Below are 23,599 nucleotides of genomic sequence, written 5' to 3' on the forward strand. Positions count from 1 at the left end.
AAAAAAAAAAAAAAAAAAAAAAAAATTAATTAAAACAAAAAAAAAGATAGGAGGCCTCCGGAATCATGCAATCAGCTGGAGCACCACCTCCCCCTTCCTTCTCCCGTTCCGTGGTCTCAGAACAGCTGTCAGATGTTAGAGCCCAAAATGCATCCCCCGGGTGTATCCCCTTCTATCCTATTTGCTGTCTTGTTGCCAGAAAGATTTCCTGACACGTACAATTCTTTGTTTTCTTTTCTTGCAACAATTTTTTAATCTCAAAATTGCCTTGTCTTATTCCATCTTCACCATTTCTTGTTCTTATTATATAAATATATCTACTCAGTCTGAGTCTATGGATTGGAGCATTTTTTAAGTTTTCCTCCGATTCATTCACATATCTTGATCCATTTATTTTGTTTCTTTGCCTGGTCTTTCTTTTACGTGATGCAGCTCTCCGTGAATGAAGCCATTGAGGAGGCTGCCTGGGAGGTCTCCGTATTTGGGCCTTAGAACTAGGAGGTAGGGAACCAGCCACGGGCGGGGGCTGTTAACTGCAGGCAACGGAGAGACTCGTGATTCCACGAAAGGAAGCCTTTCACCCCTGAACCTCAACTCTGGCACGCTGGATCCAGATCTCCAGCATCACCAGGACCTCTTCTCCCCCTGGGTCCTGACCCCTCTGGCTGCTCCCATCTCAGATTCCCTGTGAGGCTGCACACTTGGCCTCACACCGCAGAGTCTAGGGGTGAGGGGCCCCTCCCAGCCGTTGGGCTGGCAGTCCTGGGCCTGTGCTGGGAATCAGCCCCTCCCCGCCCACAGCCGGAGGGAGGGGGCTGCAAAGCCATCTTGAGGGGAGGTCACACATCCCCTCCTAGGCAGGGGAGGGAAGGGCCCCAGACACTCCCCATGAGCCAAAACTAAAGGAGGTCTGAGCGCTGTCCACTGCCAGCTCCAGCACCAGGGGTTGCACAGAAACCCCCTTGACTCCTTGGGGTAAGCAGCTCACTGCTGGCTGTTCTGTGTGTGACCAGGGAGGGGGCTCGACCAGAGTGTGCACACTTATGAGGACTCTGCTTCCACCTCCACGTGCCATGGCCGCCGTCCCTCCCCTCCAAGCTCCTTCTGCCTGATGGGCAGCACCTGGGGCCCTTCCTGCTCTCCTTGTCAATTTACTTTCTGTGGTTTTCATCAGGTCTTGGAGGGAAGCTGGGTGGACCTGCTCGGGCGGCGCCTCGGGCCAGAACAGCTGTCAGTCACTTTCAAATACACGTTCTTTCCAGCCCTTCTGGCCGAAGGCTCTAAACACTGTTGCCCATCTCGCCCGAAAAGCTAAGCCTCTGTCCGACCCTTCGCAGTAGCTAGCAATGAGAAGCATAACCTTGGTTTTTATCCACAGTGTTTCCCCCTAACATGCGGCAGGTTGGAAGGCAGACGTATTTACTCCCTTATTCACCCCCTATTTGCTGGGCGCCCCCACATGGGCAGCAGAGGTCCCAGGCTGGGAGCTGGCCTCGCGCCCAGCGCTGAAACTCACCGCAGGCGCCGCCGCCCGGGGCTGGGAAGAAGCCGCGGGCCCAGGTGGCATCGGAAGCCACGGGAGGGGGCAGCCGGGCCAGGAGGAGCCTGGGGGGCCTTAGGGGATCACAAGGGTCGACCCCATCCGCACTAAAGGCGGGAGGTTGAGGAGGTCCCCGCGCGACCCCGCAGCTTTCAGCCGGTGCAGAGGCGGCGCAGGCCTGGGGAGGGGCCGCGGGGTGGGCTCCGGCCGCGTGGGGCCGGCACTGGCGCCCTCTCCTCTCGGGACCTCGGGCCTCGTCCCAGGGCACGGGGGCGCACAGGTGGATGGGCCCGGGTGGGGATGGGGGTATGGAGAGGGGGGACGCGGGGAGGCTGGAGCGGGGCCGGGGGCGCGGGGGGCGGCCGGGACGGGGCGAGGGGCCTTGTGAGGTGGGAGATAGAGGGGGCCGGTGATGGAGGATGGGAGGCGGCGAGGGGGGGGCCGGGACGGAGCCTGCCTTTTCCCCTCCCACCAGCCTCCGCGACTGCCCGCCCCAATCCCAGGGCGTAGGCCTCGCGCAAAACCCAGGCGCCGCGGCTCCGCGCTCCGGCTAAGAGTCTGCGCCGCCGCCTGCTCCCTCCCGCTCGGCCGCGGCCCCTGGGGCGGATACTCCGGTGCGAGGTTCCGACCGAGGCCCGTGGCGGGTAAGGCCGGGAGAACGGGGCGGGTGCGGGGCCGGGGCGGGTGCGGGGCCGGGAGGAATCCAGCCGTCGCCCGAATCGCTGCGCCCGGAGGAGGCCCCGAGACTTGACCCCGTCCTGTCCCCCGCCAGCTGCTGAACCGGGCGGCCGGGGAAGGCGCCAAGCGCGGGGCGCGCGCGGAAGGGACCGTCCCCAGGGTACCGGCCTGCCGGGGCGGGGTCCGCACGGGGTCAGCAGCCGCGCGTCCTCCCCAGCCCCGGCAAGGCCCGCACCTGGCTCTGGACACTAAGGTGGGCGCCAGGCCCAGGCACGGCCCGTCCCTGCTCCCCGCAACCGCGTCCTCCAAACACATCGCCCCTCCCCCCGTGCCACCCCCCACCCCAGCACCGCGCGCAGAACCCAGGAGCATGGCGCCCCCCGCAAGCCTGTCCCCCCCAGGTATCCCCCCACAGGGCCTGGACGTCTCCCCAGGCCTAGACGCTCACCGCGGGCTGGGTGCTCTCCCACCCAGGTGCACAACCTTCAAGCGCAAAACCCTCCCGCCCCACCCTCCACTTCCCAGCGCCTCCACCAGACTCAGTCCCTGATGCTAAAGGTTCAACCGCGCCCCCAGCCCCACCCCGGGCCTGAGCAGTCCTCCAAGATGCTGGGGTTCCCTGACCCCACAAAAGCCGAGGGTCCCTCCGCCCCAGGCCCTGGGCACCCGATCTTCGTGGACGCTGACGGCCCTTCCCCGTCTTCTCGCAGGTTTTGCCCCACGAAGATGAACTGGGCGCCCGCGACGTGCTGGGCTCTGCTGCTGGCAGCCGCCTTCCTCTGCGACAGCGGCGCGGCCAAGGGCGGCCGCGGAGGAGCGCGAGGCAGCGCCCGGGGAGGACTCCGCGGGGGGGCGCGCGGGGCCTCGAGGGTGCGCGTGAGGCCGGCGCCGCGCTACGGTGCCCCGGGCTCCTCCCTGCGCGTGGCGGCGGCGGGGGCGGCGGCAGGAGCTGCCGCGGGCCTGGCAACTGGCTCGGGCTGGAGAAGGGCCGCGGGGCCCGGAGAGCGCGGCCTGGAGGACGACGAGGACCGGGGGCCCGGAGGCAACGGGACCGGCCCTGGAATCTACAGCTACCGGGCGTGGACTTCGGGCGCTGGGCCCACGCGCGATCCGAGCCTCTGTCTCGTGCTGGGCGGCGCCTTCCTGGGGCTGCTGCGGCTCTAGGCCAGGCTGGGCTCAGGGATCACATCTGGTCCCTGGCCCACGCCGTTCCCCAAGTCCTAAGGCCGGGGCTCCCCCTCCCTCCTTTGCCCACAGCCTTGAGCCCCAGTGGGGGCAGGAGCTGCAGGCTGTCCCTGTGGACCCGCCATCCACCGTCCTGCCTACGCCACCCCCATCTCCCACCTCCAGGGGACCGTGCGTCCTGCCCCACCAGCTCTAATATATTAGGGTCCCCCCAGCCAGAAAGGCAGCTGCCGGTGGCTCCTGTATCATCCGCCCAGCCATGCTCCAGAGCCGCCCAAAGGGAGGTGCCAGACCAGGCATCCAAGCCACCCCTGCTCCCCTCCCCTGCCCAGGGGCCCTGGTGACCCATGGCAGGGAGGTGACCTCAGGCTGGTTTTGCCACTGAGGGAGGCCCTGAGGACCATGGCCCTCCCCAAAAGCAGCAATGAAATGGACCAAAGGACTTAGGGATTTGGGGGGAAGTGAGGGGAACACGCTGGGTGCTAACCACCTGCCCACAAGACAAAACCCTGTGGCTCTCACAACCCAGAACACTCCCAAGCAGGAAACGTGTCCATCCCAGGAACGTCCATCCTGCTCCTCTCCCTCGTGGGAGGACATGCCCTGCCCCAGAGGGGCTGCCCAGGCCTTGTCCCCCACACCTCAGGCAGAGATCCCTGAGACCCACTTTGCTCCAGCAACTTTAAACAAGTCACTTTACTCTCTTCAGGACCCATTTTGGGGAAAAAATCCTGACACATTCCAGAGCTTTCCAATTCCTCTGAACTTTAGGTTCACCTTCAGGGATCACACAGTTCTGCCTGTACTCAGGGCACAGCAACTGCCAATCCCGCTGAAGAGCCCTCCCTGGGCACAGCTCAGGCTGCGCCGTTCCCGGATTTCCCTGCAGGCAGCCCCTTCCTTGGAAGCAGCTGGCAGCTGACGGTCTGCTCAGTGGAGCAAGAAGCCAACTACCACGGAGCGAGCAGAAGGCCAGCAGTGAGGCCCAGCGCCCCACAGGACACCCATGCGAGGCTGAGCCCCCAACATCTCCAAGGGCTCTGGCATCCAAGGACACGAGGGACACAGAGTGGCCTCCAGGAGGCACCGGGCATCCTGACAAGGACTTGCCTCCAGCACTGGACACCTCTGTGTGTAAGACCGGCCCCCTGCTTCCCAGTCCTGCCAGCCTGGGGCATCCTCCATGGGCTCAGCACTGAGGGGTCTCGGGTCTGCCACATTATCTAGCTCTCCAGCCACCCAACTCATCCAAGGTAGCATGGGTTCCCCGTGGCCCCCGTGGCCTTAGGATCTCACCCTCAGCATGCCCTGGTGAGAGCCTCACCCCAGCTGGCTGCAGCCTCCTGACCTAAGCCTCTGGCCTCAGTGGACACGGAAGTCGACACCAGCATCTCTCACGGGCCCTACCGGCCTCTGCCTTCCCCAGCTGGCCTGGGTTCCAGCCAAGGTGAGGATCTGGAAGCTGCTGGCAGGACTCTGGACCAAGCACTGCTCTCCAGCACAGGGGCACTAAGCCACACCTGCAGCCTCCTGTCCACACTGCTAGCAATGCCCCTGGCCCGATGCTCCTGCACCCTTCCAGATCAAGCTCAATGCACCAAGGCCGGCAGAGCCTCACAGGCAGGAGCCCTTCTACCATCTCCCCCAGTAGGCAGGGAGTGGTCTGAGTCCTCTCAAGGAAGGGAAACCCACCAGAGCCCCCTTGACTTTGCAGACACCCACTTGGAAAATGGGCTGTGCCGCACCAGATCCTCATACACCACAGCGCTGCAGGCTGATGGAACGTTCCAGATGTGGACACACCATGCTCTGCAGTGATCGTTTATTCAGCACATTAGCATCTGACACATCTACTCTCCTCAATACTTCCTGCCATGGGCGGTCAGGGTTACAGCAGCATGCAGGTGGCACTCGGGGGCTAACTTCAGGCTGCTGAGTGTGTGGGGTTGAGGCAGCAGAGGCGGCCAGCCAGCAAGGAGGGGCCGCTGAGCACCAGGGCCATGGTGGAGGCTGCTGTGGGAAGTTGAGGCCACCACTGCAAAGAGGCAGCCGGAGCTTCTGCACAGGATGTCCCTGACCCCAGGCCCCACCACACCAGCTCCACCCGCCTTCCTTCCTCTTCCCCCTTCCCCACCCTCCTCAGCCCCACTACTGCAGAATCCCACTACCCCATGGGCTAGAAGGTGCTCAGAGGCCAGGGGTCTCTGCTGCCCATGCCGGGCAACCTTCCAGTCTGTGCACAGCAAAGCCATGTACAGGGCGTCCCCCTGACCCCTGCCCTGGAACAAGACCCAGGGCACTGAGGGGCAAAGCCAGTGCTCAGGCTCTGCTGTTGGGAGTCTGCTGCCCATGTTCGTGTGCGCCTTTAAGTGTGAAATAAACCCCTCTGCTGGCAGCCAGCCTCTTCCTTATTGCAGGACTGCAGGACACCGGACTGAAAGACTCCAACACAAGCCCCAGTTGCCAACCTGCTCGTTTCTTAGGTTCCATTGGTGAGACCAACTTCCACACACAGGCCCAAAGCACTATGGTACACCTCCCTGACCAGTAACAAACAGGCCCTTTAATTGGAGATTTTAAAGGTTACAGGTCATAACTTCCTGAGACGGAGGCACTGGGCAAGAAGCTCCGGGAGAACCAAGCATGTGGGGCTGCTCGGGAGCCGACTGGGAAGCCTGGTGTCCACTCCCACCCGCTCCACCCCTGGAACCAGGGCCCCTGGAGCTGACCAGGCCGTGGGGGCGCCAGAGAGCACAGCACCCTAGTGGCCAGCGTGGAGCTTCTGGACCGGGTGAGCTGTCTTGAAACTCAACCACCCCGGTCAGGAGGCTGGGAGGCCACAGGCCTCCGGTGCCTTCCCCCTTGCAACAGGTTCAGGACACAGTCTCAGCCGGGGGGTGGCCCCGCAGGACATCGAGGTCCAGCATCACGGGGCCCAGCAGCCCGCGGCGGAAGGTGTGGAGGAAGTCACGGGCTGCCGCAGGATAGTCAGGCTGAATAACATTCACGTCGCCTAGGAGACAGGAGGGTTCAGTGAGGAAGGAGCCTTCACAGCAGGACGGGCCCAGCCCCCGCCCACCCAAGGGACCAGCCCTAAGAGACCCTGGGGTGGCATCAGGGAAGCCTGGGGAACAGGATCACACTCAGAAACAAAACGGCTTGAGCTGCACTGCCTGGAGCCTCCAAGGCCAGGCAAGCGAGGCCTGCAGGTGTCCTCCTAGCACTGCCCAGCATGGGGCAGGGCCGGTCTCACCCCTGGAAGCCTGGACTACGAGCCCTTCCTCTCCACCACTTTCTGTAGCTCCCCTGCCCTGAAACCCATTCCCAGAAGAGCCACCCGCACACTCCTCGACACGTCCCTCTCCTCCCTGCCTCCTCCGGGACAGTCGGGTCCCCCTGGGTAAAGGGGTGAGGCTCCAGTGCCTGCATCAGCAGCCACACTCACCGGTGCCCGTGAGGATCTTCACCTTCTGCGTCTTCCCCAGCTTCACGGCCACACTCTTCAGCATGCGCTCTATGTTGTCACAGGCACTGCCCAGGCCGTAGTGCTGCACGTACCTGCACACAAGCTGCAGGTCAGTGCCAAGGGGCCCAGCACCAACACTGCGCAGCCAGCCAGGCCGGACCCACCCGCCCTCCTGAATGCCACCAAGGCCATGGCCAGGCACTTCTTGTGGATAACAGTGACTACGGCACTGTGGGTGACCGAGATGAAACCAGGGGTGACGGGCTGGGCCCCAGGGGAGAGCCACTGTCTAAGAATCCCTGCGCTGTGTCCTGTGTGGCCATGGCCAGCAGCACAGAGGGCAGCTCCCACCACTGGAGCCCTTGCTGCAACGGAAAGAGTAACAGCTGTTCACATGCACAGGCTTCAGCCTCCCTATTCAGAAGCGGGAAGAGGCAGGTCTCCGTGCAGGCCCAGCTCCTGGAAACCAAAAGGGGAGCACAGAACACCTGCCAACACACCCCATTTGCTGCTAAGGATGGCACTCAGTAACTTCCAGGCAGCCAGTCCACCTGCATCCTTCCCACTTGGCCAGATGTCTGAGCGGTGTTTTCATAGCAGACGGACCAGCATGGGCTGAACTAGCAACCCACCACTGCTGAGCACCACCCGGTGATTCTCATGGACGCCCTGACTCCTCTCAGTGCAGGCTCTGGGCAGACAGGCCTGGAGGGAAAGGCCAACACAAAGCAGCAACTCACGGAGACAAACACTGCCCTGAGCCTCAGGAGCCTGACTAACCTAGACCCAACACGCTCCCAACCTTCCTGACCAGCAGGGGTGACGGGAACCTGTCCTCGTGGCTCCCATGAGGACAGGCTCAGCCTTGAGGAGGCTGTTGCCCTCAGACCTGGTTACAGCATGACCTGGCAACACAGGACTCACCCCAAGGCCTAGCAAAACAAGACATGAACTCAGAGCCCATGGGAGCATGAGAACCCTGAGGGACGAAGGTGGGAGCCACCAAGTGTGAACTCTGAATCAGTAGCTTCAAGGGCCCTGGTTTCCAGAAAAGCAGTCCCAGGAGAGAGGAGCACGCCTGGAGAAGATGCCCCTGACCACACCCCAGACCTCCAATGGTAAGAACTCACAAAAAGACAGGATTGTTTCCAAATAACCTAACTGTCCCAGAGCAAAGCTCAAAAATTTTACAGGAATGTAGCTATCCACCACCTAACAAGGTGGAACTCAAAATATACAGCATCCGGCCAGCCACAGCGGCTCACACCTGTAATCCCAGCATTTTGGGAGGCCCAAGGCGGGTGGATCACTTAAGGTCAGGAGTTCGAGACCAGCCTATTCACCAACATGGAGAAACCCCATCTCTACTAAAAATACAAAAATTAGTTGGGTGTGGGCCAGGGGTGGTGGTTCACACCTGTAATTCCAGCACTTTGGGATGCCAAGACAGGCGGATCACCTGAGGTCAGGAGTTTGAGACCAGCCTGACCGACACGGAGAAACCCTGTCTCTACTAACAATACAAAATTAGCCGAACGTGGTAGCACATGCCTGTAATCCCAGCTACTCGGGAGGCTGAGGCAGAAGAATCACTGGAATCCAGGAGGCGGAGGCTGCGGTGAGCCAAGATCGTACTACTGCACTCCAGCCTGGGAGACAAAAGCGAAACTCTGTCTCAAAAAAAAAAAAAACGAATCCCAGCCCGGCCAAGATGGTGAAACCCCATCTCCACTAAAAGGTACAAAAATTAGCCAGGCATGGTGGCAGTCACCTATAATCCCAGCTACTCGGGAGGCTGAGGCAGAGAACTGCTTGAACCTGGGAGGTGGACGTTGCAGTGAGCCGAGATCGAGCCACTGCACTCCAGCCTGGCTGGTAGAACAGGATTCCATCTCAAAAAAAAAAAAAAAATTAGCCGGGGGGGGTAGCACACACTTGTAATCTCAGCTACTTGGGAGACTGAGGCAGGAGAATCACTTGAACCCAGAAGGTGGAGGCTGCAGTAAGCTGAGAGTATGCCACTGCACTGCAGCCTGGGTGACAGAGATGCCATCTCGAAAAAACCAAACAAACAAATATATATATATATATATGTATATGTATGTGTGTGTGTCTACATATGTGTGTCTATGTGTCTATGTATGTGTGTGTCTATGTATATGTCTATGTGCCTATGTGTGCATATGTCTGTATGTATGTCCATAGAAGTGCATGTATGTCTACATACATGTGTCTATGTGTGTGTCTACATGTGTGCATGTGTGTATATATGTATGTCTATATGTGTCTATATATGTGTGTATATATGTATGTCTATGTCTATATATGTGTATGTGTGTCTGTACGCGTATGTGTCTATGTGTATGTCTATATATATTTGTATGTATGTGTCTATATATGTATATGCATGTGTCTATATGTGTATGTATGTATATATATGTCTATATATGTGTGTCTGTGTGTCTATGTATGTGTTTATATAGGTGTATGTGTCTGTGTGTGTGTCTATATGTGTATGTGTGTCTATATATGTGTATCTGTCTATATGTGCATGTATGTATCTATATATGTGTATGTGTCTATATATGTGTATATGTGTGTCTATATGTGTGTGTCTATATATGTGTATGTATGTATATATTTATGACATCCAAAAATTACCAGGCCTACAAAGCAAGAAAACAGACCCCTAATGAGAAGAAAAATCAGTCAACTGAAACTGACCCAATGTTATAATTAACAGACAAGACATTAAATCTAAGCTGAGACACGAAAGATATTTTTTAAATGATCCAAACAATGTGCAGAAGTGAGAACCATGAAAACTACTGCATGGGATGAATAGCAAATTGGACATTGCAGAAGAAAAGATGAGTGAACCTGAAGACACAGCAACAGAAATCGCAAAACAAGCACAAAGCTTTACTGAGCCACGGTGGGACCGAGCCAAGCAGCCTGTACCTGTGTGCCTGGGGTCCTGAGGAGCAGAGAGGGGCAGAAAAAACATCTGCAGAAATAAAGGTTCAAAATGGTCCAAATTTCATGAAAACTACAAAGCCCCAGATCCAAAAATCTCAATGAACTACAAACACAAGGAACATACAGAAAACCATTCCAAGGTCTGTCGTGATCAAGCTGCTCAAAAGCACTGAGAAGAAATACTAGAAGCTCATCAGACACCACGGGAGTGAGACAGGGCAAGAGACTCCCTCAAGCACTAAAAACCCTCCATCTGGAATTCCACACATAGAGAAAATATCTTTGAAAACAAAGGTGAAATAAACATGTCTTCAGGCAAACAAAAGCTGAAAGAATTCATCACCAACAGACCCGCCTTACAATAAATGAAAGAATTCATCACCAGCAGGCCTGCCTTACAATAACTGTTAAAGGAAATCCTTCAGGCAGAGGTAGAATCACAGCAGAAGGAAACCTGGACCTACACAAAGAAATGAGAAGGTGTGGATGGTAAACTGATAGGAAAACATATAAAACTTTTCTGTATTTTATATTTATTTAAAAGATAACTGTATGGATGAAAAAAAGTGTAACTGGGGTTATAAAATACGTAAAGGTAAAATACATCATGATGATGATGGCAGAAGGATCAGGATAAGAAAAATGGAAATACACTATTGTAAGGTCAACACTGAAAGACACACTGCAGACCCTAAAGCAGCCTCTCCCAAAAGTTGTAGACAATAAGCAAACAAAGGAGATATAGTAGAATCATTTTTAAATATTCAATCCTAAAGAGGCACGAGAGAGGAAAAAAGAAAACAAAAACTGAGACAAATGGGCCAGGCTCCGTGGGGCTCACACTTGCAATCCAGCACTTTGGGAGGTTGAGGCGTGCGGATGACCTGAGGTCAGGAGTTCAAGATCAGCCTGGCCAACATGGTAAAACCCCATCTCTACTAAAAATACACACAAAAAAAGTAGCCAGGCACAGTGGCTCACACCTGTAATACCGGCACTTTGGTAGGCCGAGGTAGATGGATCACCTGAAGTCAGGAGTTCAAGACCAGCTTGGTCAACATGGTGAAATCCTGTCTCTATTAAAAATACAAAAGCAATTAGCCAAGCATGGTGGCATGTGCCTGTAATCCCAGCTACTCAGGAGGCTGAGGCAGGGGAATCACTTGAACCCAGAGGTGGAGGTTGCAGTGAGCCGAAATCGCACTATTGCACTCCAGCCTGGGTGACAAGAGCAAAACTCCATCTCAAAAAAAAAAATTTTGAGACAAATGAAAAACAAATAGCAAGGTAATAAAAAAAATAGCAAACCTTTTATTTATAGATTTATAAATTTAAACCTATAAATAATCTCATAAATGATTAAATGTAAATAGTCTAAATACCTAAAAGAGACTGTCAGACTGGATAAGAAGCAAAACCCAATGATATGCAGACTGTAAGAAACACATTTTAAGTATAAAGACACAAATACACTAAAAATAAAAAGACAGAAAAACATGTACCCTGTTACTGTTAATCAAAATAAGCTGGAGTAGGCTAGGCACCGTGGCTCACACCTATCATCCCTGCACTTTGGGAGGCCGCGGCAGGCAGATCACTTGCAGCCAGGAGTTCAAGACCAGCCTAGCCAAGGAGGGGAAACCCTATCTCTACTACAAATACAAAAATTAGCCAGGCATGACAGCGCATGCCTGTAATCCCAGCTACTCAGGAGGCTGAGGCACGAGAATCGCTTGAGCCCAGGAAGCGGAGATTACAGGGAGCTGAGATCGCACTATTGCACTCCAGCCTGGGCAACAGAGTGAGACTCCATCTCGAAAAAAGGCTAGAGTGGTTTTATGAGTATCAGACAAGACAAGTCTCAGAGCAGAGAATGTTCTGAAGGATAAAAAAAAAAAGACCATTTCATAATGATAAAGGCATCAAATCATCAAGAGGACATAACAATCTCCCGAATGTTTCTGTACCTAACAGGATAGCTTCAAAACACATAAAGCCAAAACTGACTGAACAGCAAAGAGAAAGACAGAAATCCAGTTTTAGTGGGAAATTTCAATACCCCTCTCGCAATAACTGATAGTACAAACAGAAAGTCAGCAAAGTAGAAGTAAATATCAAACAAATCAATGACATAAAAAATGAAGACAACAGAAAGTCAATGAAACCAAAAGCTGCTTCTTTGGGAAAAATCAATAAAATTAATAAGCCTCTAGCCAGACTGTTCTCTTCAACCTGATAAAGGGCATCTAAGAAACACCATACCTAATACTGCACTGAATGGTAAGAGACTAAAAGTTTCCTACCTTAGATCACGAACAAAAAAAGATGTCTGTTCTCACCACATCTCAAGTACTAAAAAAAATCAATTGTGTTGAAGACTGTAGCCAGTGCAATAAAGCAAGAAAACAAAATATGGCATCTGGACTTAGAAAAAAATAAGAGGATCTTTATTTGCAAATGAAGTAATTGTCTCGGTAGAAAATCTAATTGGAATCTACGAAGAGCTACTGGAATGAATAAGTTTAGCAAGGTTACAGGATACAAGATCAATACACAAAAGTCAATTCTATTTCTATATACTAGCAATAAAAATCAAAAATGGAAATAAAAACAATACCATTTACAATAGCATCAAAAATATTAAAGAGTTAATAGAGGGAATGACATCACCAAAATAGAGTAGTAGAAGCAATCTGGCTTCACTCACCATCTCAAAGAAAACCAAAACCAAATATCCAGTACCAAGAACATCACCAGCAATATTCCAGAACTCAAATCTGAGGATGAGACCAGAGAAGTGGAAGAACTCCAGAGAGTAAGTTGCAAAGAACCCTTAAGCAAACATGCAAGAAAAAATAAGCCAGATAGAAAAGACTGGATAACAAATCCCTCAATGCAAAACCATAGACATATGTGCACAAGAAACAACAGCTAACAGGAAACCATGACCTCCTCAAACAGACAAAGAGCCAGTGACTGACCCTAATGAGATGGTAATGTGTCAGCTCTCAAATCAAGAATTCAAGATGACAGTTTTAAAAAAAAACTCGGCCAGGCACAGTGGCTCATGCCTGTAATCTCAACACTTTGGGACGCCAAGGCAGGCGGATCATGAGGTCAGGAGTTCAAGACCAGTCTGGCCAACATGGTGAAACCCCATCTCTACTAAAAATACAAAACAATTAGCTGGGCATGGTGGTGGGTGCCTGTAATCCCAGCTATTCCAGAGGGTGAGGCAGGAGAACTGCTTGAACTGGGACCTGAGAGGCAGAGGTTGCAGTGAGCCAAGATGGTGCCACTGTACTCCAGCCTGGGCTTAAGAGCGAGACTCTGTCTCAAAAAAAAAGAAAAAGAAAAACTCAGAAAACTCCAATAAAACAGAAAAACAATTCACAAATTTGTCAGAGATTGAATTAAAAAAAAAATCAAACAGAAATCCTGGAACTAAAAAATACATTTGCTTATCTGAAAAATGTATTAGAGGCTTTCAACAGCAGAATGGATCAAGTGGAGGAAAGAATCAGTGAGCTCGAAGACTGGCTATTTGAAAACACACAGAAGAGAAAAAAGAAAAAAGAATGAAAAGGAATGAAGAACACCTGCAAGATACAGAAAACTGCTTCAGAAGAGCAAACCTAAGAATTACGAGGGTTCAAGAAGGAATTGAGAAAAAGGAAGGGGCAGAAAGCTTATTCAAACAAATAATTACAGAAAAAATTGTCAAACCTTCAGAAAAACATAAATGTCCAGGTACAGGTAGATCAGAGATCACCAAACAAATTTAATCCAAATAAAACTATCCTAAGGAATATCATAATCAACCTCTCAAAATCAAGGACAAAGAATCCTACAAGTACTAAGAGAAAAGCAGCAAATATAGGTATAAAAGACCTCCAATGTATTTGGCAACAGACTTCTCTAGGGAAACCAGAGGCCAGGAGGAAATGGGATGATACATTCAAAGTGTTGAAGAAAAAAAAATGAAACTGTCAACTGAGAACACTGTACCCATCAAAACTATCCTTCACGCATGAGACAGAGAAAGTCTTTCCCAGACAGACAAAAGCTGAGGCAATTCATCAGACCCAACGTAAAAGAAATGCTAAAAAAAAAAGTACTTCTATCTGCAAGAAAAGGACACTAATGTACAAAAAGAAAACGTGTGAAGGTATAAAACCCACTGAGAAAAATGAATACACAAACAGACTCAGAATAATACTGTGACTGTGGTATATTCATTCACATCTCTAGTATGAAGACTAAAAGAAAAATGTGTCGCCGGGCGCAGTGGCTCATGCTTGTCATCCCAGCACTTTGGGAGGCTGAGGCTGGTGGATCATGAGGTCAAGAGATTGAGACCATCCTGGTCAACATGGTGAAACCCCGTCTCTACTAAAAATACAAAAATTAGCTGGGCATGGTGGCGCATGCCTGTAGTCCCAGCTACTTGGGAGGCTGAGGCAGGAGAATTGCTTGACCCTGGGAGGCGGAGGTTGCGGTGAGCCGAGATCGCGCCATTGCACTCCAGTCTGGGTAACAAGAGCGAAACTCCATCTCAAAAAAAAAAAGAAAAATGTGTCAAAAATAGTAACTACAGCAACTGGTAGAGATAGCCAATATAAAAACAAATAAATTGAGGTAGCAAAAAGTGCAAAAATGTTGGGGAAGGATGGAGTTAAAGTATAGAGTTGTTTAGTTTTTCCTTTATTTCTATTCTTTTCTCTGTGATCAAAGTTAAGGTGTCATGTGTTTAAAATAATCTTTTTTAAGAGAGGGGGTCTCACTCTGTCACCCAGGCTGGAGTGTGATGGCATGATCATAGCTCACTGCAGCCTCAAACTCCTGGGCTCAAGCCCTCCTATCTCAGCCTGCTGAGTACCTGGGTACAGTCACAGAGTACCATGGTCAGCTAAAATAACTAAATAACTTGTTATAAATACAAGATGCTTTTTGTAAGCCTGATGGTACACTACATATAATATATACACTAAAAATACAAAGCAACAAATTAAAACATCCCAACAGAGAAAATCTCTAGACAGTAAGAAAAGAGGAAGAGAGGAGTTACAATTAGAAAACAAGCAACAAAATGACAACAGTAAGTCTTCATCGATCAACAATATTGAAAGCAAATGTACTAAATTCTCCAACTAAAAGACATAGAGTAGGCCAGCCACAGTGACTAACGTTTGTAATCCCAGCATTATGGGAGGCCAAGGTGGAAGAATCATTTCGGGCCAGGAGTTCAAGACCAGCCTGGGCAACAAAGCAGACCTCGTCTCTACCAAAAAAAAAAAAAATCCAGGTGTGGTGGCACATGCCTGTAACCCTAACTATCAGAAGGCTGAGGTGGGAAGGCTGCTTGAGCCCAGGAGCTCAAGGCTACAGTGAGCTATGATCACGCCACTGCACTCCAGCCTGGGCAATAGAGTGAGACCCTGTCTCAAAAAAAAAAAAAAAACTTACAGTGACTAAATGGATTAAAAAAAAAAAAAAAAAGATCAAACCATATGCTACCTATAAAAAACCCACTTTATCCGCCAGGCATAGTGGCTCATGCCTGTAATCCCAGCACTTTGGGAGGCCGAGATGGGTGGATCACCTGAGGTCGGGAGTTTGAGACCAGCCTGACAACATGGAGAAACCCCGTCTCTACTAAAAATACAAAGTTAGCCAGGCGTAGTGGTGCATGCCTGTAATCCCAGCTACTCAGGAGGCTGAAGCAGGAGAATTGCTTGAACCTGCGTGGCAGAGGCTGCAGTGAGCCGAGATCACACCACTGCACTCCAGCCTGGGCAGCAAGAGTGAAACTCCATCTCAAATAAAAAGAAACCCACTTTATCTACAAAGATACAAACAGACTGAAAGTCAGAGTATAGAAAAACATATTTCATGTAAATGAAAACCAAAAAAAAAGAGCAGGAGTAGCTATACTTATAGAAGACAAGAGAGACTACAAGTCAAAGACTGTGAAAAGAGCAGGAGCAGCTATACTTATACAAGACAAAACAGACTACAGGTCAGACTGTAAAAAGACACAGGGAAAGTCACTATATGATGATAAAGGGGTCAATTCAGCAAGAAGATACAACAATTATAAATATCTATGCACCCAACACCAGAGCACCCAGATATCTAAAGCAAACACTGATAGACTGAAAGTGAGACACAGACTGCAATACAATAGTAGTCGGGGGCTATAACACCCCTTCTCCGTAGGGTGTTTCCAGCCAGAAATCAACAGAAACCCTGCAGTGAACGACGCACTACATCAAACAGCTCTAACGGACATTTACAGAACATTTCGTCCAGCTGCTGTAGAACACACTTCTCATCAGCACATGGAACGTTCTCCAGAAGAGACTATACACAAAACAGGTTTCAACCAATTCAAAAAAGCTGAAACCATACTGAGTATCTTTTCTGACTACAATTAAATAAAACTAGGAATCAATAAGAGGAACCTCAAAAACTACACAAACACATGGAAATGAAACATGTTCCTGAATAATCAATGTGTTAATAAAGACATTAAAAAGAAAATCTTTAAATTTCCTGAAACAAATGGAAATGGAAACACAATATATCAAAATCTATGGGATACAGCAACAGAGGTGCTAAGACAGAAGTTTACAGCAATAAACATCTACACCAAAAGAAGCAGAAGACTTTAAACAACCTAAGCAAGAACCTCAAAGTACCAGAAAAGCAAGAACAAACCAAACCCAAAATCAGAAGAAGAAAAGAATTAATAGAGATCAGGAGATCAGAGCAGAAATAAGTGCAATTGAGACTAAAAAAAAAATGCCAAAAATCAATAAATCAATAAACTATTTCAAAAATATAAACAAAATTCACATTTAGCTAGAATTTTAAAAAGAGAAGATCAAAATAAATAAAATCAGAAAACAAAAGGAGACATTATAACCAATACTACAGAAATAAAAAGGATCATTAGAGACTAACATGAACAACTACACACCAACAAACTGGAAACCTAGAAGAAACTGATAAATTCCTGCATGCAAATACCCTACAAGACCGAACCATGAAGAAATGGAAAACCTGAACAGACCGATAGTAAGTAACAAGATCAAAGCAGTAATAAAAACTCTCATCCCCCAGGCACAGTGGCTCATGCCTATAAATCCCAACACTTTGGGAGGCTGAGGCGGACAGATCACCTGAGGTCAGGAGTTCGAGACCAGCTTGACCAACATGGAGAAACCCCATCTCTACTAAAAATACAAAATTAGCTGGGTGTGGCAGTGCATGCCTGTAATTCCAGGTGCTCGGGAGGCTGAGGCAGGAGAATCTCTTGAACCCAGGCGGTGGAAGCTGCAGTGAGCCGAGATCATGCCATTGCACTCCAGCCTGGGCAACAAGAGTGAAACTCCATCTAAAATAAATAAATTAATTAATTAAAAACTCTTTCATCAAAGAAAATCCTAGGTCCTGATGGCTTCACTGCTTAAATCAAACATTTAAGGAAGAACTAGTGTCAACTGTACTCAAACTATTTAAAAAAACTATTTAAAAAAACTATTTAAAAAAACTGAAGTGGGGAATACTTCCAAAGTCATTGTAAAAGGCATTATCCTGCTACAGAAACCAGAAAAGGACATAGCAGATAAAGAAAACAACAGGCCAATATCCCTGATGAACACAGATGCAAAAATCCTCCACAAGTGACTAGCAAACCAAATTCAACAACACGTTAAAAAGATCATTCACCATGATCAAATGGGATGCATCCCAAGGTTGCAAGGATAGTTTAACATATGCATATCAATGAACAGATAATATTATACAGAACCAAGAGGAAAAAAAATCAATCATTTCAATAGATGCTGGAAAAGTAGTCAATAAAATTCAGCATCCCTTTATGATAAAAGCTCTCAGTAAACTGAGTACAGAAGGAACATACCTTAAAACAATAAAGGCCATATATGACAAACCCACAGGTAACAGTATATTGAACAAGGAAAAACAGCTTTTCTCTAAGATCTAGACCAAGACATAGATGCCCATTTCTACCACTTTTATTCAACATAATACTGGAAGTCCTACCAGAGCAATTAAGCAAGAGAAAGAAAGAAAAGTCACCCAAATTGGAGAGGAAGAAGTCAGAATCATCCTTATTCACAGATGACATAATCTTATATTTGGAAAAACTGAAAGACTCCACCAAAGAAACTATTAGAACTAACGAAAAGGTTTCAGTAAAGTTCCGGAATTCAAAATCAACATAAAAAAATCAGTTGCATGTACACATGCCAACAGCAAATAATCAGAAAAACAATCAAGAAAATCCCATTTACAATAGTTACAAAAATATAAAATACCTAGATTCCATGCTCATCAGTTGGAAGAATACTGTTAAATTATTAATACCACCCAAAACAATTTACAGATTTAATGCAATTGTTATCAAAACAGCAATGACACTGCAAAGAAACAGAAAAAAAAAACCCTAAAATTTGTATGGCACCACTAAAGGCCCTAAACAGCCAAAGCAAACCTGAAGCAAAAAGAACGAGGCTGGAGGCATCACACTACCTGACTTTAAAATATACTATGAAGTTGTAGTAACCAAAACAGCATGGGAGGGAGTGGCATAAAACACATACACGGGCCAATTGAACAGACTAGAGAAGCCAGAAATAGATCCACACATTTACAACAAAGTCACGTTCAACAAAGGAGCCAAGAGCATGCACTGAGGAAAAGATAGTCTCTCCCACAAAGGGTAATGGGAAAACTGGATAACCACAGGCAGAAGAATGAAACTAGTCCCCATCTCTCACAATACGCAAAACCAAAGCAAAAGCGATTAAAGACTTGAATCTAAGACCGGAAACTATGAAACCACTAGAAGAAAACAGAGGGGAAATGCTTCTGGAAATTGGTCTGGGCCAGATTTTTTGTATAAGATCTCAAAAGCAAAGGCTACAAAAGAAAAAAAAAAAAATAGGCAAATGTAAAAAATTTTACATCAAGCTGAAAAGCTTCTGTGCAGCAAGGGAGACAATCAAGCAGCCAGGCATGGTGGTGCATGCCTGTAATCCCAGCTACCTGGGAGGCTGAGGCAGGAGGATCTCCTGAGCCCAGGAGTTTGAGGCTGCAGTGAGCTATGATCGCACCATTGCACTCTAGCCTGGACAACACAGCAAGACCCGAAGCAAACAACAAAACTATCAAAGCAATGATGAGACAAGCTACAGAACGGGAGAAGACATCTACAAACTATCCACCCAACAAGGAATTAATAACCAGATTATATAAGGAACTCAAAGAACTCAACAGCAAAAAAAAACGAGCTGATTAAAAAATGGACAGACGACCTGAATAAACATTTCTCAAAAGAAGGCATACAAATGGACAACAAGTGTATGAAAAAATGCTCAACATGACTAATCACCAGAGAAATGCAAATCAAAACCACAATGAGATTTCATCTCACCCTAGTTAAAATGGCTTTTCTCAAAAAGGCAAGGAATAGCAGATGCTGTTGAGGACATGCAGAAAGGGGAGCCGTCATACACTGTTGGTGGGAAGGTAAGATAGTACAGCTACTATGGAACACAGTATGGAGGTTCTTCAAAACACTATAAACAGAACTACCATGTGATCCAGCAATCCCACTACTGGGTACAGATCCAAAAGAAAGGAAATAGACATACTGAAGAAATACCTGCACTCCCATATCCACTGCAGTACCACTAATAATGGCCAAGATATGCAGTCCACCAAAGTGTCCATCAAAGGATGAGGGGTAAAGAAAATGTGGTACATAAAACACAAGGAAATGTTATTCAGCCATAAAAAAGGATGAAATCTTGTCATCTGCAGCAACACAAAAAGAACTGGAGGTTAAGTGAAATAAGTAAGCACAGAAAGACAAATAACGCATGCACCGATTCAAATGTGGGAGCTGAAAAAGTGGACATCATGAAGACAAAGAGTAGACTGTGATCACCAGAGGTGAAGGGGAGAGGAGGTGCCCAGTGACGAGCTAGACAAGAGTACACATCCTGCACAATTCCATCTGTGTGGATTTCTAGAAAGTGGCTGCCTGGGCAGGAAGGAGTGATCACAAGGGAGGCCAAAGGACTTGGGGTAAGGGGAACACTCATTTTCTTGATTGTGTGTTGCTTTCACAGATGTGACCGTACTCCCAAACTCGTCCAACTGGACACTTTAAATAATGTGCAAGTTACTGTGTTTATAATACCTTTATAATGCTGGGTTTTTGTTTTTTGTTTTTTGCTTTTTTAATAAGGTGCCTAGGAGGAGGGGCCCCAGCTGCCCTGCATTCACTGCACTCACTCAAAGCGCTGGTATTTGTTGAGGGTGTACAGCAGGTAGTCGGCCATGGTCTCCTCCCCCACCAGGTGGTCCAGCACTGTTCCTGTGGAAGCAGTAGCCAGGTGAGCACTGGAAACAGCCCCCATCTGTGCTCCCATCAAGCTCAAACACATCCCTTCCAGTCTCAGCCCAAAGACATCAAGCTTTCAAGGAACAGGCCACCCAGCGACAAAGGCACTCCGCCAAAGGGCGGCACTCAGCTGTGGTCCCGGCCCCAACACCGGCCTAGCATCTGTGACAGACCTCTCTGCCCTGGTCCGTCAAATGGGGAAAGCAAAAGCCACTCATGAGGCAGGGTCCAATGGTGACCAGTGCCTGTCAGCTGTGCACTACCACAGCTCTCACGCAAAGCTTCAGGGAAGATCTGGCAGCAACCAGGTCAAAAGCAGTAACAGCTCCAGTCTGGAGGCCCGTGTCAAAGTCAGCCCTAAAGGTGGGGAGACAGGGGCCCCAGCTCACCACACAGGGCCAGCTTCAGGCCTGTCTCCACACTTTCGATCCGAGGAGCCAGCACGCCAGGAGTGTCCAGCAGGAACATCAGGGGCCGTTCAGAGACCTGGGTGGGCACAAAGGGCACAATCAGGCCACAGTGGCAGCCTCCCACCCAGGCAGGCTGCTCAGGAAGCCTGGGCAGCTTCTGACACCCAATGTTCCAAGGAAGGCCTCCGGGACCCAACCCCAAGGCAGCGTCACTCTCACCAAGCTCTAAGGTTCCTAATTCCCACTTAATTCGGAGAATAAATAAAAGCATCAGGTCCCCAACACCTTGTCTTCTAGTCCGGAGAAGAACACGGGAGTGAGTGGGGGTGGGGGGCCGCTCAGCTCTGCCCTGACCACTGTGTGGCCCTGGACAGTGGCCTCCTCATCTGGAAATGGGGTAAACAGAGCGCCTTCCCCAAAGGTTTGACATAGAGACTCTAAATATGGTGTCAGGCCGGGGGCACTGCCTGCCACGGAGGTGCTTGGCGGGGACACTGAGTGGAGGGAAGGGAAGCGTGGTCAGCGGCAGGAAGCCACACAGAGGTCAGCAAGTGGCAGGCGCCTGCACAGCTCTCAGCAGAGTGCTGGACCTGGCCCCTGAGGACTCTACCTGAATTCTGGACATCACAGCTCTGGTGATCCCAGGCTCGCCGCCTACCCTGGTGGCTTTTCCTGTAGGAAAAGAAGAAAAAGAGGCTCAGATATTTACTAAACACATAACCGCAGAACAAGCAAGGAGATAACTAGCACAACTGGCCAGCCAAAACGGAAAAACCTAAACGCCAAATGAGCTTCCCAAGGCTATAATTTGTTTCACTTTCAGTCCCAAACCAGCTCACAGCAGGGGCACTTTCCAAGCCACACAGAGGCTGACGGTCTTCAACAAATGCACCAGAACTTGCCTCTCCAGGACTGGAAAGGCACTGTCAGACTGGCCGTCAGACCAGAGCTGCTCCTTCCATAGTCCCCCACCTCCCTCCTGGACCCACCCCTGCACCGGGGTCAGCCCGCCTCCCACAGCACTGCCCACAGAGGGTTGACCAGGAGACCACCGGGGCTCTGAACCCCGAGGCTTCTATAGGACCCAGCTCAGGTTGTGTCCCAAGAGTCTGACCACTCCACTATGGACAAATGACGCAAGAGTAAAAAACACAAGTGTCCAGCCAGATGAATGGACAAGATGTGGTCTGTACATACAACGGGGGGTGATCGACCTTAAAAAGGAGTAAAATTTCTGACACTCACAATAACACAGACAAACCTTGAGAACATCAAGACCAGTGACATCAGCCAGTCACAAAAGGCCAAGTACTGACAGTCCACACGTAGGAGGTAGTTACAGTCACCAAACTCAGACAGAAAGTGGAATGAGAGGTGTAGGTGGCTGGGGACTGACTCTTTGTATTTACAGAGTTTCATTTTCAGGTAACCAAAATATTTGAAAATAGTGGTGCTGGTTGCCTAACCCTATAAATGTACTTAATGCCACTGATAAAAAATAACACACTTAAAAATAAAAGAATATTCCTCCTGATGTTCAAAAGAAAAATAAAAAAATTAAAATTAAAAAAAAAAATAAATGATTGTAACAACTCTCCAATTAGCACCAAAACACCCTCTTTGTAAAATAACAGTTCACCGTAATTTAAAACCTTCAGATTCGCACATCAAGAATGGGTTTGTTAATAAACACCTTATTAATGTGAAAAATGAAGCCAATAAAGAATGAATTAAACTTTAAAACACTCAAAAAAACACATTAACACGGGGCACAGTGAGGGGTGGTGGGGCTTCTCCTTTGAACCAGAGTCTGAGAACAGGCACGGAGAGGAGGGAGGAAGAGGCGCGCCTGTGACCCCAGAGTCCAGGAAGCCTCCAGCAGCAGCAACGAAAACGCCATCTGAGGCACGGCCTTGCTCAGCCTCCCTGCCTGCTATTTCACACACTTTGAATTCTGTGGATCAAACGGATTTAAATGAATGAAAAAATATTAAAGTTTATAAAAGTCATCCTCATACTAAAGACTTTTAGGGAGAGAAAACTTGAGTGTGAAAACCGCAGCAGAATGACCCGGTCCCCTATTCAGCCCTCCTGTGAACTGGACTAACGAGACAAGCCCCCAAGCGCCGTGTGGCTGTGGGGTCAGCAGGAGACTGGCTGCGCTCCTCGGGCTCGTCCCCTCCGAGAAAGACGAGGCGTCACACACCAGCCACACGCGCCAGTACCTTTCCTGAGGTGCTGCCTCCGGAGGGAGTTGATGAGCGAGGACTTGCCCACGTTGGGGACCCCAATGACCATGATGCAGTACTCCAGGTTCTGCGGGGACACAGACAGGGGTCACAGTAACCTCCCCGGCCACTGCAGCCTGAGATTCCCCAACCCCACCCAGGCAAGGGGACCCAGGCCAGGCCAGCTCGGGGAAGAAGGGAGATGAACGCAGAGGCTCTGCCCACCCAGCAGGGATGGCCCCAGCCCTTTCCACTGCAGGGAATGAGAGGACGAAGGAGGGGCCTCCTTGCCTCGGGGCAGCACCTTCTCCGCAGAGTCCGGGCAGGAGGGGCTAGCCCGTCCCACCACCTCTTCCCATCTCCGGGCCCCACAACCAACCTCTCCTCGATGGTAGCGGTGACTGCTCCCAATCAGTTCAGTGACCGTCGGGATGATCTGCAACAAACACCCACTCACGGAGCCATCCCCGGATCTGACTCCCCCCACCTCAGAACACGGAGCCGCCCCGGTCTGACTCCTCCCCCCTCAGAACACGGAGCCGCCCCGGTCTGACTCCCCCCACCTCAGAACACGGAGCCGCCCCGGTCTGACTCCCCCCACCTCAGAACACGGAGCCGCCCCGGTCTGACTCCCCCCCCCTCAGAACACGGAGCCGCCCCGGTCTGACTCCCCCC

At 49.8% G+C, this 23,599-nt stretch overlaps 2 protein-coding genes across 3 annotated transcripts in view; one reads left to right on the top strand and one right to left on the bottom strand.

Moving 5' to 3' along the window:
* The first annotated feature begins 1,912 nt into the window (after positions 1–1,912).
* Positions 1,913–5,798, top strand: SPRN (shadow of prion protein). Of its 2 annotated transcripts, none has more exons than XM_037735347.1 (2): positions 1,913–2,184; positions 2,929–5,798. In XM_037735347.1, the coding sequence occupies exon 2, from the start codon at positions 2,945–2,947 to the stop codon at positions 3,380–3,382; it is 438 nt and encodes a 145-aa protein (XP_037591275.1). In that variant the 5' UTR covers positions 1,913–2,184; positions 2,929–2,944; the 3' UTR covers positions 3,383–5,798. The 2 variants fall into 2 exon arrangements, with proteins under 2 accessions (XP_037591275.1, XP_037591276.1); XM_037735348.1 differs by lacking the exon at positions 1,913–2,184 and adding an exon at positions 2,500–2,619.
* A 138-nt stretch (positions 5,799–5,936) lies between these two features.
* Positions 5,937–23,599, bottom strand: part of MTG1 (mitochondrial ribosome associated GTPase 1) — a 27,124-nt gene continuing 9,461 nt past the window's right edge. Inside the window, exons 5-11 of the mRNA XM_017519897.2 lie at positions 23,304–23,360; positions 22,922–23,012; positions 21,307–21,368; positions 20,676–20,772; positions 20,178–20,259; positions 6,849–6,961; positions 5,937–6,416 (exon numbers count right to left, since the gene is read on the bottom strand). Coding sequence (XP_017375386.1) covers positions 6,277–6,416; positions 6,849–6,961; positions 20,178–20,259; positions 20,676–20,772; positions 21,307–21,368; positions 22,922–23,012; positions 23,304–23,360 — 642 coding nt within the window. The 3' untranslated portion in view covers positions 5,937–6,276. The remainder of the gene's footprint in view (positions 6,417–6,848; positions 6,962–20,177; positions 20,260–20,675; positions 20,773–21,306; positions 21,369–22,921; positions 23,013–23,303; positions 23,361–23,599) is intronic.

Source organism: Cebus imitator, unplaced genomic scaffold, assembly GCF_001604975.1.
Source record: "Cebus imitator isolate Cc_AM_T3 unplaced genomic scaffold, Cebus_imitator-1.0 Scaffold780, whole genome shotgun sequence".
Classification (NCBI taxonomy): domain Eukaryota; kingdom Metazoa; phylum Chordata; class Mammalia; order Primates; family Cebidae; genus Cebus; species Cebus imitator.